This window comes from Aethalodelphis obliquidens, unplaced genomic scaffold, assembly GCF_003676395.1.
Source record: "Aethalodelphis obliquidens isolate GAN/ISIS:26980383/991018 unplaced genomic scaffold, ASM367639v1 scaffold26, whole genome shotgun sequence".
Taxonomy (NCBI): Eukaryota; Metazoa; Chordata; class Mammalia; order Artiodactyla; family Delphinidae; genus Aethalodelphis; species Aethalodelphis obliquidens.
In genome coordinates, this window is record NW_020837970.1 from 18,243,811 (window position 1) to 18,263,839 (window position 20,029).

General features: G+C 35.8%; 1 protein-coding gene across 11 annotated transcripts in view; it reads right to left on the reverse strand.

Annotated features, from left to right (window-relative positions):
- Nucleotides 1-20,029, reverse strand: part of MYO9A (myosin IXA) — a 268,245-nt gene that overhangs the window by 43,633 nt on the left and 204,583 nt on the right. For 10 of the 11 annotated variants that reach the window (XM_027123508.1, XM_027123501.1, XM_027123505.1 and 7 more), the window contains 7 exons: nt 19,749-19,891; nt 16,886-17,109; nt 16,275-16,391; nt 14,544-14,732; nt 7,012-7,059; nt 2,411-2,522; nt 408-469 (listed from right to left, as the gene is read on the reverse strand). In XM_027123508.1, the coding sequence (XP_026979309.1) occupies nt 408-469; nt 2,411-2,522; nt 7,012-7,059; nt 14,544-14,732; nt 16,275-16,391; nt 16,886-17,109; nt 19,749-19,891 (895 nt within the window). Of the gene's footprint in view, nt 1-407; nt 470-2,410; nt 2,655-7,011; nt 7,060-14,543; nt 14,733-16,274; nt 16,392-16,885; nt 17,110-19,748; nt 19,892-20,029 lie in introns of those variants that run through there. The other variant, XM_027123510.1, reaches the window with a different exon arrangement.

Consider the following 20,029-nt stretch of genomic DNA (forward strand, 5'->3'; position numbering starts at 1 on the left):
TGTAAAAACACCAACTATGCTGGTGAATTTTACTGTTCATGTTAAAATCTTTAATTGTAGCCTACCACTTTCAAGACAATTTCTAGAAACATTTATGAGTGTTTAAAGAAGTAGGAAACCTTTAAAAGAAGTGTTTTAATAAGTTGCCGGCTGTGAAATCAGTTTAGTAGTTCCCATGTAGTAAAGGTAAATATAGTTCCAGGAAAATCGATTCAGTTATATATACACATCCCTCTATATGTGTATGCTGGATTATGATATAAAGTTTATTTCTTACTGTGATTTGTGGCCAAAAAGTTTGAAAACTGCTACTCTATAAAATCATCAAAGAGGCCTTGATTTCCTTCTACAAGGCACGAAAAACCAACAGACCTGTTATTTATTACTCATAGATGATAACTTCTTACCTTTTTAGAGCACTTGGCTGTGGTTTTCAGACAGCACCTCTTATGACAAGCATACTTGCATACTGAAAAATAGGTTAAGAATGTAGCATTTTCAGAAGTCTGTACATCAGTGACAAGAATTTAATAAGTTTACTGCTTTATTCTGAGCATAAATTTTTTCCTTTAAAGCTGAGACTGCTACAGTATCACATACATATACTTTGTATGGTATTAGAATGAAAAATTGTCTTAATTCATTCAATTCAGAAAAATGAAGTTGAAAAACATACCTAAAATTTCTAACCACTGTCTATGAAAAAGCTTTTTATTCTTTCAAGATTGCCCACCCCTCCTCCCCTGTCCCCACCATATTCCAGCAGAATATGTATCTCTGTGGTCTGATTCACAAACTAGTGCTCATGTTCCCCTCTTAAATTTGTTCTACGATCTGCTAAAATGAAAGAAATACCTATTAAGAATCATTCCAATGGGTAAGAAAAGCATTACTGTCAAAGACCTTTACTAAAATAAAAACAAATTTGGTAGCATACTAAGATATAAGAAAGGCCTTATTTACTATCCTAGAAGGTCCAGAACAGAGCTCTGAGGAAACAGAACATAAAGAATATCAGTAGTGATTGGGAAGATGAGATAAGGAAGAAGTTAAGAGCAGAAATAATTTCTCGGAGCAGGAGATAACAGGGTGGCTAGGCAGCAGTAGGTGCAAAGGGCACGCTGAGAGGAGAATATGGAGAAACTACTTGGCCTACATCATTTTGGTACACCAGCTCTGGCTCCTGCACATCAACACCTGAATATCCTTCTTGAGCTTCTAAAGCATGACTTGAGGGGTTTTCAAAGCCAAGATCAAGGAGGGGAGACCATACCACTGTACTGGAGAAATCACCAGTATAAGCACAAAAAAAGTTAGTTAATGCTGTTAAGAAATCAAACCAAACCCACCCAAGTCATTAAAAAAAAAAAGCAGATTCTTCGTATTTTCAGTTTCAGATCACAGAGAAAATCATACCAAACCTACAGGAATCAGACTAACATTAAACAGTCAAGTACATGGCAAACTACTCCCAATTTCACTTTCACTGCAATTTTTTTAGACTACTGATAATAAAACAAAAAGAAAATCACTTTTGAACCATAGAACAAATGAACATATCCAGCAATATCCAGGTGCTGATTTCACTATGGTGAACATGATTTCCATCCTTGTTGTCATACTGGACACAACCCTTCCTAACGTTTCTTTTATTCAGTTCTGGCCCACTAGTAAACAAAGACTCACAAAATTATTAAAAGCACCAGGATAGATGTATGGAATGACAGGAGTAGACGCTAAAGACCCTCTGTAAGCCAGAACCAAGCTGACCCACAAAAAATCTCCACTCACGTTCTAGGATTTAAAGGTTTTGATAAAGAATTATAGTAGAAAAAGTACCTTTCTGGTTATAATCTAAGAATTTGTTCATTAATTCATCCAACCATCTATAGGTCCATCTACCCAATAAATATTTACTAAAACTTATAATGTGCCAGAACTGTTCTGTATACTTCTAGGTATACAGAAGAGACACATAAGTTTCCTGACCTTACAGAGAACACATTCTAGTGGGACAGACAAACAAGAAAACAAATGAATACTTAACATCATCTTGGGTGGTGATAACTACTATAAAGACTAGAAAAGCTGAGTAAAGGGATAGGGAATTGGGGGACAGGGTGGCATTTTAGAAAGGAGGGTGGAGACATGAATCAACTGAAGTAGTATGTCATACTAACATCTGAGAGAAGAGCATTTCAGATGGAGTGAGCTGCAAGTACAGTAACCAAAGAACACCAAAATATCTTATTTGCCAACAAAGAGTAGGTAAAGGGAACTATAATGAGAGATGAAGTTAAAGAATTAGGGAGTATGAATTATTCCTTAATGTTAAAGAAGATTTAAGAAAACTCATGGAAACAGAAATATCAAGTGGTTAAAAAATTCCTCAAAGAACTCTCATACTTACATTTGCAAACAGAGGCTCGGTCCATTATCCATATCAAAGAAGAACAGTACTCACAGTATGTAGGGATGCTATACTGGGTGGCTTTAAAGATGTGACCATTGTGCTCTTCTACCTGAAGGAAAAAATACAGCTATCTATGTTAAAGCCAACACAGTAAATGCTGCCCTAACATGTCGGGCAGTGGGAAATCCTTCAATTCCCTGTTGTCTTCATTGGGTACTTATTCCAGGAGGAGAATTATGATCTGAGAAATAAAATAAAGGTAAAATATATGATCCCTGCTTTCAAAAAGTGAACAATCTAGTACAGACAAAAACAACTTATATGAAAATCAGAAAACAATGCTATAAACATTTAAGAGCTGTCTTACGCAACTCTGAATTGGCATGTTAAATTAAAAGCAGCGGTTCTCAAATTTTTATTTTTAATCTCAAGAATCTTTCACACTTCTGAAAATTACTGATGATCTCAAGATACTTCTATTTATATGAGTTAGAAATTAAAACTAAAAAAAATTTAACTATCCAATTCACTTAAAATTATCATTAAACATATTCCATCTTAACATAAGTAACATTTTAATGAAAAACAACTGTATCTTTAAAACACACAGGGCTTCCCTGGTGGCGCAGTGGTTGAGAGTCTGCCTGCCAATGCAGGGGATGCGGGTTCATGCCCCGGTCCGGGAGGATCCCACATGCCGCAGAGCGGCTGGGCCCGTGAGCCATGGCCACTGAGCCTGCGCTCCACAATGGGAGAGGCCACAACAGTGAGAGGCCCACGTACCGCAAAAATAAATAAATAAATAAAACACACAAAAAAAGTAATGACAAGAGGGGTACTGTTTTACATTTTTGTAAACCTCTTTGATGTCTGGCTTAATAAAGGACAACTGGATTCTCATATCCACTTCTGTATGCAATCTGGTGGCAGTATGCAATTAAGTTTGAAAAATATGAAGAAAATTCAGCTTCATACAGATATGAAATTCGAAAATGGAAAAATGATTTAATTGTCCTTTCAGAAAATGACACAATATTAAAACTCTGCAAATGGTAACTTAAAGGTTAATTGAAATATGGAATCTAAAACCACACCAATCAACTCTTCATATTCTGTAACATTAAAATCCATTGTTCTGGACTTCACTAAAATTTACAACTTTTACTTCAAAGTACCATTAAGAAAATAAAAAGATAAACCACAGACTCAGAGAAAATATTTGCAAATCGTATGTCTGATAAAGGACTTCTACCTAGAATACAGGAAGAACTGTATTAATAAGAAGACAACTCAATTTTTTAAATGGGCAAAATATTGAATAGCCAGTTCATCAAAGAAGTATAAATAGCCAAGAGGCACATGAAAAGCTGCTCAAATCATTAGTTACCAGAGAAATGCAAATCCGAACCATGATGGGAAACCACTTCATACCCTCTAGAATAGCTATAACTATTAGACAAAACCAACTATTGGTGAGGATGTGGAGAGACTGGAACCCTCAGATATTTCAGGTGGGATTATAAAATGGTACTGTTACCATTTTGGTAACTATATGGTATAGTTCAAATACTGAATCATTATGTTGTACACCTGAAAGTAGTATAATGTTATATGTCAATTATATCTCAATTTTTTAAAATAAATAAATACATATATACACACATTTACACATACATACATATATTTAGGGGAGTATTAGTAGTCATTTTTGTCTTAATTAATCAAATAACCAACTAACTAAATGAAAAAGATCTAACTCACAGTTCATCCATCCCACAGCTTTATAATATGACCTTGGCTCTGTGATGTCTCAAATATTTCCAGATATTGACATTTTATCACACAGATATCCTTCTATTTAATGAAACTGTAAATCACACACATGCACATTATTTTCCTCTACTGGAACTCTTAATATTAAGTTAGTTTCATTAAAAAATGACTTTATTCTAAATGGATCAAAAGGTACAAAATAGAATACAATGAAAACCTTTCTTTCACCTCTGAATTCCAACTGTTTAGTTCCTCTTATAGAAATAATCACTGATACCAGTTTCCTGTGCATACTTTCAGATGTTGTGTGTATGTGCGTGTGCGTGTGCATGTGTGTGTGTGTGTGTACAGTTATAAACGTATTTTGGTTTTTTAAAAATATACGAATAGTAGCTTTCTATATAGTGTTTGGCTCTTTGCTCTTTTTAATTAATAAAACATCTTAAAGAATGGTTTCTCTTACTTTAATGCCAATCAGTATTATATTATATAGATGTATCTAATTTATTTAACCATTTCCTTACTGATTTAGGTTGTTTTCAAAATGTTTATTTGTTACAAATTCCTCTTCAATAAAGAGCCTGTCCATGTCAGTGTGAACAAATTGATATATCCACTGGATAAATTCCTGTATGCGGAATTGCTGCGTCAAAGGTTTTTTGGTTTTGTTTTTAATATTTTTAAGGTTTTTAATACACCATTATTAAAGTACCTTCTCCAAGAAGGTTATGCAAATAACCCCATCTGCAGTATTGAAAAAAATCTATATATTTCTTTATCTTTCCAAACTAGGTAACTAATTTAACTTTGCTCATAGATGGACAAAGTAGAAAATCACTGTTGTTTCATTTTAATTTGAATACTATTAAGTATAAACATTTATTCATATATTTCTTAACATTTCTTTCTATGGCCTGCACTTATCACAGGCCCTGAAATATAATAGCAGTTGAATTAATGAATTTTCTTTTTTTTTAATGTCATATGCTTTACTCATTTTTATCTCAAGGTATTGTTCTTTTCCTCATTGATATGAAAAAGATTATTCTTATAAGGCTTAAAATGTATAGAAGGCCTAAACACTACCTGTTAAATAACAGGTGCCTTCCTGTTACTCCTCCACCTTCCCTACGCTTTACTTCATATACAATCTCAAAAATCCTCAGTGGTGGGTGACATTACACCTGTTTTATGTAATTCTATTTTACTCCTATTTTATATAATATATACTCCCATTATATACATGAGGACATTGAGACTCAAAGATTAAGTTGTCTAAAGTTTCTCCATTGGTGAACAAAAGTAAGCCAGGCTAAGGGCTTAAATATCCTACTTTCAGGATTCCTTTTCCTTCCATGTAAAGGAAGAAACTCTTTAACAGGTAAGATCATGCTAAAATAGAGTCAGATCATGCTTCTAACACACACAGTGGAAAAGTGACAAGCAATGATCTAAAAAACCTTAGAATTTGGTTTACAAGTGATAGGGGATGATTTATAATCCTGATTTATTAATAAGGTTAACAATAAATATTCTAGGATTAGAATTTACCATTGGCAGGGGTGAATCCAGGTTCTGTAGGCCCTAAAGCTTAACATTTTCAGGGGAAATGGAGGAAGACAGGACGAGCAGGGGAAACAACTTGGGAAGAAAGAGGAGAAGGTGGTGGAGGCAAATGCAACTGAAGCAGAGGGAACAGGGGGAGAGCGGGAAGAAATGAAGCTTAGAGAGGTCAAGGTCAAGATCATGTCGAGTCTTGTAGGCATGGTAAGAACTCTGAGTTTTATGTTGAGTAACACTGGAAGTCACTAGAGAGTTCTGAGTAGAGGAGGAACATGACCTGATTTTTGTTTTTAAATGTTCATTATGGCTATTATGTAGAAAACTGTAAGGGGAAAAGAATATAAGAAGGCAGATCAATTATGAGACAACACATAGTATTACTGGACTACTGTAATAGCAGTGGAGGTGGTGTGAAATGGTCAGATATTAGATGCATTTTGGAGGTAGAGTGCTGGCCAGAGTTCTACCTACATTTCCAGCCACCCCCACATAAACATGCAATACTTGAGCCTATTAAAGCTACTGGCTCAACATGCCAGGTTTTTCACTCATGTGTCTCTGGACATACTCTTTCCCTCTGGCTAGATACTGCCTGTCTAAACTACTACTCACTTGATAAGAACTAGCAAAAACATCTTTTCTTCTGTAAAGTATTGCTTCATTCTCTCTTTCTGTATTTCCACAGCACTTTGTACTATCTACTATAATACTTATCACATCTAAAAGTAGTAATTTTTTAAATGCCTGCCTTCACTAGCAGATTATGAGCTCCTCTAGGGCTTAACTCATCCTTGCAATTACAGAGATTATGGTAAAGTATGCAATAGAGACATATAATACAAAAGATAAAAACATGAACAATGGTAAAATACGCTCAAATGCCTTTGGGAATGTCTCTTGAATTAGGACTTAACATTTGTAAAATCCTACGTAGTCCTCATATTCCTCAGAAGGGAGGGAGAGCTCCTTAAAAAACTCCTTCCCTACCCCTACTTCTGAAAAGGGTTCATATTTGTACTTTTCATGAGTAAACATTTCAGTTTTCTACCATTTTAGGAAGGCACCATTAATAACAAGTCAAGCCAAAGAATTCAAGACACATTTGTCTTTCTAAATTTTTGTAAAGATGTAAATGATTACCCCCTAGGCATCTGATAAACTTATTCTTTAAATACTTCCACAGAAATACTGTATGATACAGCTCAGACTAGTGGTCTAAAAATTACTTTTTAGTAACATAAAAAAAATAGATTACGACTTACTAAATCAGTTTCTTTTTTCCTTCTTTTCTTTCTCTCTGTTTTTGGCACCTGGTTGGAAAGAAATACAGAAAATATGATATAACGAAGACTAACATAGTTTCTTACTTCTTTGCAAATGCTGAGATTTTTGCTCAACAGGTAATAAAATAAGCAGCTCTTTATTCCTCAAGAGGAAACGCGCAGTGCTAGTAAGCATATGTGAGAAAAAAAATTTATGTTTAGTAAAACACAGTGCTCATAAAAGCAACAGAATGGAAGGATACTTTAGAAATTATCTTTTTAAACCTCAGTTCTGCCCAGAAGCCACACCATTATTAATTTAAATGATTATTTGACTTTAAACATTAATTACCTGATTATTAATTTCAATGATTGCACTTTGCATATTTTGGCTCTAGAAAACTCTCCATCCTAGAGCTAAATATAAAAAGGTATTGGAGATTGGTTCAACATGGCGGAGTACAAGGACGAGCACTCACTCCCTCTTGCGAGAACACCAGAACCACAACTACCTGCTGAACAATCGTCGACAGGAAGACACTGGAACTCACCAAAAAAGATACCCCACATCCAAAGACAAAGGAGAAGCCACAATGAGATGGTAGGAGGGGCACAATCACAATAAAATCAAATCCTATAACTGCTGGGTGGATGACTCACAAACTGGAGAACACCTATACCACAGAAGTCCACCCACTGTAGTGAAGGTTCTGAGCCCCACGTCAGGCTTCCCAACCTGGGGGTCTGGCAAGGGGAGGAGGAACTCCTAGAGAATCAGACTTTGAAGGCTAGTGGGATTTGACTGCAGGATTTCGACAGGACTTGGGGAAACAGAGACTCCACTCTTGGAGGGCACATACAAAGTAGTGTATGCATCGGGACTCGGGAAGGAGCAGTGACCCCAGGGGAGACTGAACCAGACCTACCTGCTAGTGTTGGAGGGGCTTCTGCAGAGGCGGGGGTGGGGGCTGTGGCTCACCGTGGGGACAAGGACACTGGCAACAGAAGTTCTGGGAAGTACTCCTTGGTGTGAGCCCTCCCAGAGTCTGTCATTAGCCCCACCAAAGAGCCCAGGTAGGCTCCAGTGATGGGTTGCCTCAGGTCAAACAACCAACAGGGAGGGAACCCAGACCCACCCATCAACAGTCAAGTGGATTAAAGTTTTACTGAGCTCTGCCCAACAGAGCAACAGTCAGCTCTACCCACCACCAGTCCCTCCCATCAAGCCTCTTAGATAGCCTCATCCACCAGAGGGGAGACAGCAGAAGCAAGAAGAACTACAACCCTGCAGCCTGTGGGACAAAAACCACATTCACAGAAAGATAGACAAGATGAAAAGGCAGAGGGCTATGTACCAGAGGAAGGGACAAGATAACACCCCAGAAAAACAACTAAATGAAGTGGAGATGGGCAACCTTCCAGAAAAAGAATTCAGAATAATGATAGTGAAGATGATCCAGGACCTTGGAAAAATAATGGATGCAAAGATCGAGAAGATGCAAGAAATGTTTAACAAAGACCTAGAAGAAATAAAGAACAAACAAACAGAGATGAACAATACAATAACTGAAATGAAAACTACACTAGAAGGAATCAGTAGCAGAATAACTGAGGCAGAAGAATGGATAAGTGACCTGGAAGACAGAATGGTGGAATTCACTGCTGTGGAACAGAATAAAAAAAAAAAGAATGAAAAGAAATGAAGACAGCCTAAGAGACCTCTGGGACAACATTAAACACAACAACATTCGCATTATAGGGGTCCCAGAAGAAGAGAGAGAGAAAGGACCAGAGAAGGTATTTGAAGAGATTATAGTGGAAAACTTCCCTAACATGGGAAAGGAAATAGCCATGCAAGTCTAGGAAGCGCAGAGAGTCCCATACCAGATAACCCAAGGAGGAACACTCGGAGACACATAGCAATCAATTTGACAAAAATAAAGACAGAGAAAAATTACTGAAAGCAACAAGGGAAAAACAACAAATAATATACAAGGGATCTCCCATAAAGTTAACAGCTCATTTCTCAGCAGAAGCTCTACAAGCCAGAAGGGAGTGGCATGATATATTTAAAGTGATGAAAGGGAAGAACCTACAACCAAGATTATTCTACCCAGCAAGGATCTCATTCAGATTCGATGGAGAAACAAACGCTTTACAGACAAGCAAAAGCTAAGAGAATTCAGCACCACCAAACCAGCTCTACAGCAAGTGATAAAGAACTTCTCTAAGTGGAAAACACAAGAGAAGAAAAGGACCTACAAAAACAAACCCATAACAATTAAGAAAATGGTCATAGGAACATACATATCGATAATTACCTTAAACGTGAATGGATTAAATGCTCCAACCAAAAGACACAGGCTTGCTGAATGGATACAAAAACAAGACCCATGTATATGCTGTCTACAAGAGACCCACTTCAGACCTAGGGACACATACAGACTGAAAGTGAGGGGATGGAAAAGATATTCCATGCAAGTGGAACTCAAAAGAAAGCTGGAGTAGCAATACTCATATCAGATAAAATACACTTTAAAATAAAAAATGTTACAAGAAACAAGGAAGGACAATACATAATGATCAAAAGATCAATCCAAGAAGAAGATATAAAAATTATAAGCATATATGCACCCAACACAGGAGCATGTCAATACATAAGGCAAATGCTAACAGCTATAAAAGAGGAAATCGACAGTAACACAATAATAGCGGGGGACTTTTAACACCTCACTTACACCAATGGACACATCATCCAAACAGAAAATTAATAAGGAAACATAAGCTTTACATGACACAATAGACCAGATAGATTTAATTGATATTTATAGGACATTTTATCCAAAAACAGCAGATTACATTTTCTTCTCAAGTGCACATGGAACATGCTCCAGGATACATCACATCTTGGGTCACAAATCAAGCCTCAGTAAACTTAAGAAGACTGAAATCATATCAAGTATCTTTTCTGACCACAACTCTATGAGATTAGAAATCAATTACAGGGAAAAAAATGTAAAAAACACAAACACATGGAGGCTAAACAACACCTTACTAAATAACCAAGTGATCACTGAAGAAATCAAAAAATAACTAGAAACAAATTACAACGAAAACACGATGATTCAAAAGCTATGGGATGCAGCAAAAGCAGTTCTAAGAGGGAAGTTTATAGCAATACAATCCTAGTTCAAGAAACAAGAAAAATCTCAAATAAACAATCTAACCCTACACCTAAAGGAACTGAGAAAGAAGAACAAACAAAACCCAAAGTTAGTAGAAGGAAAGAAATCATAAAGATCAGAGAAGAAATAAATGAAGTAGAAACAAAGAAAACAATGGCAAAGATCAATAAAACCAAAAGCTGGTTCTTTGAGAAGATAAACAAAATTGATAAACCATTAACCAGACTCATCAAGAAAAAGAGGGAGAGGACTCAAATCAATAAAATTAGAAATGAAAAAGGAGAAGTCACAACCGACACTGCAGAAATACAAATCATCCTAAGAGACTACTACAAGCAACTCTATGCCAATAAAATGGACAACCTGCAAGAAATGGACAAATTCTTAGAAAGGTATAACCTTCCAAGACTGAACCAGGAAGAAATAGAAAATATGAACAGACCAATCACAAGTAAGAAAATTGAAACTGTGATTAAAAATCTTCCAACAAACAAAGTCCAGGACCAGATGGCTTCATAGATGAATTATATCAAACATTTAGGGAAGAGCTAACACCCACCCTTCTCAAACCCTTCCAAAAAACTGCAGAGGAAGGAACATTCCCAAACTCATTCTATGAGGTCACCATCACCCTGATACCAAAACCAGACAAAGATACTACAGAAAAAGAAAATTACACACCAATATCACTGATGATTATAGATGCAAAAATCCTTAACAAAATACTAGCAATCAGAATTCAACAACACATTAAAAGGATCATACACCATGATCAAGTGGGATTTATCCCAGGGATGCAAGGAATCTTCAATATATGCAATTCAACGTGATACTCCATATTAACAAATTGAAGCATAAAAACCATATGATCATCTCAATAGATGCAGAAAAAGCTTTCAACAAAATTCAACACCTGTTTATGATAAAAACTTTCCAGAAAGTGGGTATAGAGGGAACCTACCTCAACATAATAAAGGCCATATACGACAAACCCACAGCAAACATCATTCTCAATGGTGAAAAACTGAAAGCATTTCCTCTAAGATCAGGAACAAGACAAGGGTGTCCATTCTCACCACTATTATCCAACAGTTTTGGAAGTCTTAGCCATGGCAATCAGAGAAGAAAAAGAAATAAAAGGAATTCAAATTGGAAAAGCTTAAGTAAACCTGTCACTGTTTGCAGATGACATGATACTATACACAGAGAATCCTAAAGATGCCACAAGAAAACTAATACAGCTAATCAATGAATTTGGTAAAGTTGCAGGATACAAAATTAAAGCACAGAAATATCTTGCATTCCTATACACTAACAACAAAAGATCAGAAAGAGAAATTAAGGAAACAATCTCATTCACCACTTCAACAATAACAACAATAAAAAATACCTAGGAATAAACCTACCTAAGGAGGTAAAACACCTGTATTCAGAAAACTGTAAGACATTGATATAAGTAATCAAAGATGACACAAACAGAATGAGAGATATACCATGATCGTGGATTGCAAGAATCAGTATTGTGAAAATGATTATGCGACCCAAAGCAATCTACAGACTCAATGCAATCCATTTCAAACTACCAATGGCATTTTTTTACAGAACTAGAATAAAAAAATCTTAAAATGTGTATGGAGACACAACAGACCCCAAATAGCCAAAGCAAACTTGAGGGAAAAAAACGGAGCTGGAGGAATCAGACTCCTTGACTTCAGACTATACTACAAAGCTATAGTAATCAAGACAATATGGCACTGGCACAAACACAGAAACATAGATCAATGGAACAAGATAGAAAGCCCAGAGATAAACCCACGCACCTATGGTCAACTAATCTATGACAAAGGAGGCAAGGATATATAATGGAGAAAAGACAGTCTCTTCAATAAGTGGTGCTGGGAAAACTGGACAGCTACATGTAAAAGAATGAAAGTAGAATACTCCCTAACACCATCCACAAAAATAAACCTAAAATGGATTAGAGACCTAAATGTAAGACTGGACACTATAAAACTCTTAGAGGAAAACATAGGAAAAACACTCTTTGACATAAATCACAGCAAGATCTTTTTTGATCCACCTCCTAGAGTAATGGAAATAAAAACAAAAATAAACAAATGGGACCTAATGAAACCTCAAAGCTTTTGCACAGCAAAGGAAACCATAAACAAGACGAAAAGAGAACCCTCCGAATGGGAGAAAATATTTGGAAATGAATCAACGGACAAAGGATTAATCTCTAAAATATATAAACAGCTCATGCAGCTCAATATTAAAGAAACAAACAACCCAATCCAAAAATGGGCAGAAGACCTAAATAGACATTTCTCCAAAGAAGACATACAGATAGCCACGAAGCACATGAAAAGCTGCTCAACATCACTAATTATTAGAGAAATGCAAATCAAAACTGTAATGAGGTATCACCTCACACCAGTTAGAATGGGCATCTTCAGAAAATCTACAAACAACAAATGCTGGAGAGGGTGTGAAGAAAAGAGAACCCTCTTACACTGTTGGTGGGAATGTAAATTGATGGAGAAAAGTATGGAGGTTCCTTAAAAAGCTAAAAATAGAATTACCATATGATCCAGCAATCCCACTACTGGGCATATACCCAGAGAAAACCATAATTCAAAAAGACACATGCACCCCAATGTTCATTGCAGCACTATTTACAATAGCCAGGTCATGGAAGCAACCTAAATGCCCATCGACAGACGAATGGATAAAGAAGATGTGGTACATATATACAATGGAATATTACTCAGCCATAAAAAGGAACGAAATTGTGTCATTTGTAGAGACGTGGATGGATCTAGAGACTGTCATACAGAGTGAAGTAAGTCAGAAAAACAAATATTGTATATTAATGCATATATGTGGAACCTAGAAAAATGGTACAGATGAGGCATTTGCAGGGCAGAAATTGAGACACAGATGTAGAGAACAAACGTATGGACACCAAGGGAGGAAAGTGGCGGCGGGGCTGGTGGTGGGATGAACTGGGAGATTGGGATCGACATATATACACTAATATGTATAAAATGGGTAACTAATAAGAACCTGCTGTATAAAAAAATAAATTAAATTAAAAAACAAAAGGTATCATCTGGAGGACTTTCTTGGTGGCGCCGTGGTTAAGAATCCGCCTGCCAACACAGGGGACATGGGTTTGAGCCCTGCTCTGGGAAGATCCACATATGCCGCGGAGCAACTAAGCCCGTGCGCCACAACTCCTGAGCCTGCGCTCTAGAGCCTGCAAGCCACAACTACTGAAGCCCGTGCGCCTAGGGCCCGTGCTCCGCAAGAAGAGAAGCCAGCGCAATGAGAAGCCCATGCACCACAACAAAGAGTAGCCCCGGCTCGCCGCAACTAGAGAAAAGCCCACGCGCAGCAACAAAGACCCAATGCAGCCAAAAATAAATAAAAAGAAATTTTTTTTTTTAAAAGGTATCATCTGGGACATGGAAAAGTTCTTTTACATATGACGTTTCTTATTAGCCATAGTAGAGAACAATCTCAATCTAACCTTTTAAAATTACAAACAAAGGCAGAATAAGCCTAATAAGAATCTTCTTCTGCATAACATAAGACCCCAACTTAGATGTAGAACAGAAGAATTTTCAAAGATTTATTTATATCTGATTACTTCAAAATGATTTCAAATGTTTTATAAATCTAAATATACATAAATCAGAATAACTGAAAATAAAATGGGAGACAATAAAAAGGATTAACAGTATTCCTGCTACCCAATAATCAGATACCTAATTATTTCAGTTGGGGTACTGAAAGGAAACACACTGACAACCTTCTCTAAGCCTACTATCTCTTCTGTAATAAGAATTTCATAATAATTATTTAATAGGGCTGAAGCAAGAAGTAAATAAAATATCAAACACCTAGTATAATTCCTGGTACTCAATAAATAAAGTTTATTATTACTATTATATAGATATTCAGAAACATACATTTTCCTAAAACCTAATTCAAGGAGAAATATAATTCGTGGGTCCTTACATAAAGGCCACTAGATGATACAACTAATCACATCTTTAACCACTGTTTTTCGAAAGGAAATTTATGTACTGACCTCTATCAAAGCTGAGGGTATAATCTTAATGGCACAACATTACATTTTAACTCAGTGAAGAATATATTAATGGCAGAAGGCTTTGATAATACAGTCTGATGAACTTTTAGGACAGAATGGAGTTTGCTGGATCTAAAGTAGTGCTAAAGTAGTTGACATGTTCACTGTAATGTTTTTCTCAAATACCAGATGTCCCAGACTCTTAAGAAGAATTCATAACTGAATCCTTTTAGAAATCAAAATATATTTACCTTTGTGGGTATATATTCCAGAGTCTTGAATTCATTCATATATTCATCTAAAAACACTTTAAAAGTGTTGACCCAAACTCTGACTGGAGATTCACTCCAATCACGCTGCTCAAGCCTCATGGTCTTTTCCAAAATCTGTTCAAATAGTGCGTAGAGGTCTTTATACCGTATGCTTTTCCCATCATCTATCTAATAAGCAATAAGAGAAGAAATGTAAGGTTTTATGAAGAAATTCTTTATATATAGAAGACTGATTCAATTTTTATTGGGTAATTATTTTGAATAAAAATTAGGATCCTGATATACTTTCTAATGGGCATGTCCATGAGGTCATGTGGTATTTGTAAATTCCCACTCTACTATGGCATGTCTGCAGAATAAAACCTGCTAAATTTTAGTAAAATACCTAACAGTTTAAACAATGTAATAATTGGAGAAAGCCCTGGGAATTTTAAACTATATTTAGCTATAAAGATTATTTGCCTCCCTCTTAATTACCTATCCCCAGAAATGAACCTTGTTTAGATAGTTCCACTCTAAAACTGAAAAAGTGAATACTTGAATTCTTGCCTAGTGAAACATTAGGCAACCTTTACTTTGATTCATTTTTCCAAAGAAGAATGACATGCTTAGAATAACACCATATTTCTTGCAAAGGAATCTACATGGAATTCCTTTTAACTTATTTAAATGAGGTGTGGAGTCTTCATGAGAAAGAAAAAAACAGGATTTAAGTGACCCAAACGTATTATATACATTTAAAATGTATTTCTCTTTCACCTCCTCAGAATTATAAGTTGAACCTCTTTGATCCAGGGTTAGAAAACCACTATTAAGCTCTATTTCATAACGTTGGCTCTTCCTATGTGATACAAAGTATATTGGTCCCTAACCTAGAAAATAAAGGTATGAAGCATGACAAGCAGTTAGCAGGATTAGAAAAATATGGCCAACATTGTCTCTACCCAAACCTAGTCATTTGCCGTAGCCTGATTACTACTTTATTATGGTCTTGAAATTATTGCTGTCTAAGACTGCATGGTTCCTACTTTTAAAAGGCAAAAAAATCTTATACTGAGTAGAATATACATAGGAAAGTTCTCCTGATTTCTCTTTACACATTAAATTACAGGTTGAACAAAGAAAAACCAATTAAATACAAATTATTTTTTATAGAATAAATATGACAATTCAGAGATATTAATAAAGATTCTATAGATCAAAAGCATTAATTATTATATACTTTAGCACCAATAATAAATTTTCTAAACCATGACCAACATCATATGAAAGTATAGGTAAATCTGAAAGTGATACAAACTCATATATAGAAATTGGTGAACATAAACTGCTCTAATTCTACTGAATAAAAAAGTATAATTCCAACACAAATGAGAATTAGAAGCTGGAGCCAGAGCTAAAAGGATCATGAGAAGTCAAAATAGTAAAGAGCCACTGGGTGAAAAAGAATCATACCTAGAATATCTGAATTCAATACCTTAAGATGAAAATATACCTATAACAGGGGGGAAAAAAAAAACAGCTCAAGGAAATTTGAGAATGCTATTAATCTGAGGTCAGTCAGTATGCTTTTCCCTATCTATCCCTAAAACAAAAAGAAGACACTGGAGAAATCTCTAGTTGAACATGGCCCCTGTATTATTTTTTATGGCATTGTCAAATTTTTCATATGTTGAACTTCTGAATATCTCCTGACACAGTTTAACTTACCGCCAATGCAGATGAATAAAAGCTGAAGATATTTTGCCGAAATTCTTTCAGAGCTTTTTTAAATACAACATCCACTAGTGTGTCTTTCTTGCTGTCTTCATTATCTAGGTCATTCATCTGGGGACCACAGAAAGAGATTTTGTACACAATCAACTAAATTGAAAAGAAGTGAATGCCACTCTGGACACATACTGTTTCTTCAACAATGACCGTCCTGAAAGGGCAAACTATCATGGGACCCAGAAAAAAGCATGACCAGGTAGCCAAAGTTTTATTACTACTAGATGATTTCTAAAGTCCCTTCTAACATTGTATGATTCCACAGTTCTGCTACCAAAAAGACAACTCAAAGTGTGCAATGACAAGCCTCACCTTCCCATACAGAATGCAACATGACAGTTACGGTAAAACTGAAGTCAACAGTAAAGCCTAAAACTTTAAATCCTGTCTACGCAGTCTAACTCATATGAATCCTATTATTTGTACCTTTCTGGTAAAGAAACAGATGCTCTAACTTACTGAAGCATATATCCTTTAGGGGGCATATCCTGATATACAAGCATTCCACAGTCAAAGCTGCTCAGGGGCCTCACTGAGCAGGCACAGGGTACCTTTTTCAGAAGAAATTCATCCATGCTTTTTAAATCACTGGCACTTGCTATGATCTGGACAGAGTCATTTTGCCAATGCATAGACTCCAAAGCCACGCTGCTGATCTTCACATTTCTCTTGCGCCTTGCCTTTGGAGAAGGCTCTTTGTTCTCTTTGAACTCCTTCCGGCAACTCCCAGGCAATTCTGGACTCAATGGAGGTGTTGGCTGATTCTGAGATAATTCTATAAATCAAGATAGAGTGTCCAAAAAAAATTTCTTTTAGTAAAAATACTGAAATCTCCACATCCTTCTTTTTAAGTTCCTTTAGTAAGTCACTGAAGGAAACATGTAAATATCCGAAAAGTAAAGTAACATTAATGTTTAAGTTCAGGCAGTTAGGCAGTAAATCCAGATTGTACATTTGTACAGAAAATGTATTTAAGAATTATCACTTTTCAATGGGAAATTCTATTGTGTCTCCCAAAGAGATGAGGTCTGATACTGAAAATCTGGATGGAAGTGTCTTGTAGAACTGAAGCCTGGATCCCAAAGACCTCAGTCCCAAAGAAAAGAAAGAAGAGTACACAATCACACTAGCATGTTAAATGCTGACTATTAACCCAGTCATAGCTTTACTATATCTGTTTGAAAGAACATCCAGTTATATACAAATCCAATAAGCCAGTGAAGTTTGATAATTATTATTATTTGTTTACTAGGGTCTAAAGCCATAAATGCTCCAGTGACAATATCTGGTGTTAGGCTGGCAACCTCTATTTAGGGAACCAGGTAACTCAACTGGTTCACTTCTGCCTGTGTCTGCTTGCTATTTAGGATTTTCACATATATTTCCCAAATAACTGTATGAATTTCTCAGATAATTCCTGGAATTAACTAGCTCTGTATATAATATTGTAAAACACAACAAATCTTCTCTGCAATTGTTTACACCAGAGAAATTGGGTTCCATGTAGTCCATTATAATCTAGAACTACACTGGATTTGCCAACGCCTACCTGGGGCTTGATGAGAAAGTTGGCCCCATTTCACATGTTTTCCCCACATATATTTACCTTACCTTCTGTCCAATGGTATATCCTCATTCCATCTAAAAGCTAATTCTGACAATAAAGGAAAAAAAATAGCCTCCTACTTGCTAAATGCCACCTTAGGCAGGAAGTGAAACAAACTTGAGATATGGCACCAGAATAAAAATTATCAAGATATAGGATATAAGTATATTCAAATTGGTGTCAACTAATATTAATTCCATTATATAACCTAGATATACAAGTATCTAATTATTTCATTTAGCAAAGTCAATATCGTTCTTTATACTAAAAGAAATAATAGTTACTAAAGAAACTGTCTATAATCCAATTTCAGCATTAAAAACAAGGGCTACCTTAATAAATTTCTACCCAAAGATAAATAAAAAGGCTACAATCAATTTTTATACATGTATCCTTATTAAGCAAACACACAATGAAGTCTGCTAATAACATATACTTCAACCAAAGAGCTTCCTAATTCCTTCTTGGAAATCAGCAGTGGAGAATATAACTGTGAAATATGAAAAATTCAGAATGACTACTGTAAACCAGATAAGATAAAATGAATTGATCCTTTTAGGAATTCCAAATTTTCCAAACTGAACCTGTAGTATTCACTTAATTTACTACTGGTTTTATTCATATCAGTTTGCAAAGTGATAGGAGCAAAGCCACAAGACAGAAAACAGGGTTCTAATTAAATTTCTACCAGTTTTTCCTTTGACACACAGATGCCTCTGCTCTGGCTGATCCATTCCCATGTGAAACTTGATCTTTCCTCCCTTTATCTTATCCTTTGTCCCTTTATTTTTATCTCATTCTAGATGTGAGAAGTTTTGTTTACTTACTTTAACTGGGCCTGTTCTATCTCTTCTTAGAGATAATAACTTTCTTCCTAGGGCCTCTCTATTTTATTCAATACTGATATTTCATCCACCCACCGGTATTTTACCCACTCATTACTACACATCCACCTCTGATGTATATCCCTGTTTAAGACAGCTGGCATCTTTACATGGTAATTAAAAACGTTCATACATACTTGAGCAAAGGGCTTGGGAAGAATGGGCTAATCTTCTAATACTGGGACTACTGGAATCCTTGGAGAGTTAATAATTCTAGCATTTAGAAAGGCCATATCTCAACAGATGAACTAACTGTTGGGTATTTTCTAATGTGCTATGATTGATGCCCCAAAAGTTAAAATAACAGCTACCACTATAAAGTCCCAGGAACATATAATAGGTACTTCAGCACAATGGTTATGAATACGGACTCTGGAGCTAGACTGCCTGAATTCAACTCTCAGCTCTGCCAATTGCTATACGTGTATAAGCAAATAACTCTCTGTGCCTCAGCTTTCTTATCTATAAACTGGGAATAATAATCATACCAACCTCAAAAAATTGTTGTGAGGATCAATCGAGTTAATACATACAATATGCTTAGTACAGTGCCTTGTATGTAGTAAGCACTCAAAAATTAGCTGCTGTCATTAATTTTTACTAGGAATATACATTTGTTAAGTGAATGAATGATGGTTAGATTTTTACACTTTAGAAAACTGAGGCTAATCAAAGATTCACAGTCATTCTTTAAGTTGTTGTTACTTCACTGTTTTGTACCACATTTCCCTGAAACTTCTATTATAGGTAAAATTTAATTTTATAATTATCTGTTAGTTAAGGAGGGACTTAACAATCTTGGTCCTATCTCATTAGAATATCTCACCAACAGGATTACCATTACAAATACTAGAGGGATAGTAAACTTTCAGAAAGAGTAAACAGAAATTATGAAGACAATCTCCACCCTTTGTCCATTTTTACCATCTGGAAACTGATGAGCTGGAATCACATCTGAGCCAGCAAAGAGTGCCGAAACCTCCGAATGGGTGGCAGGTTTCACTCTGGTAGTCTTCTTCTCCCCTTGTTTCCCTTTGGCCCAGAATCTCATCTTAGCTCTCTGAGGTCTGTTAACAACAACAACAACAAAAAAGTAACAATGGAAATTAGCATGTCCTATTGACAATATCTGTACGTCACTTTAAGTTATATAAACACCTTTCATGTGAATTAATTCATTTAACCTTCATAGTTAAGTTTAGTCA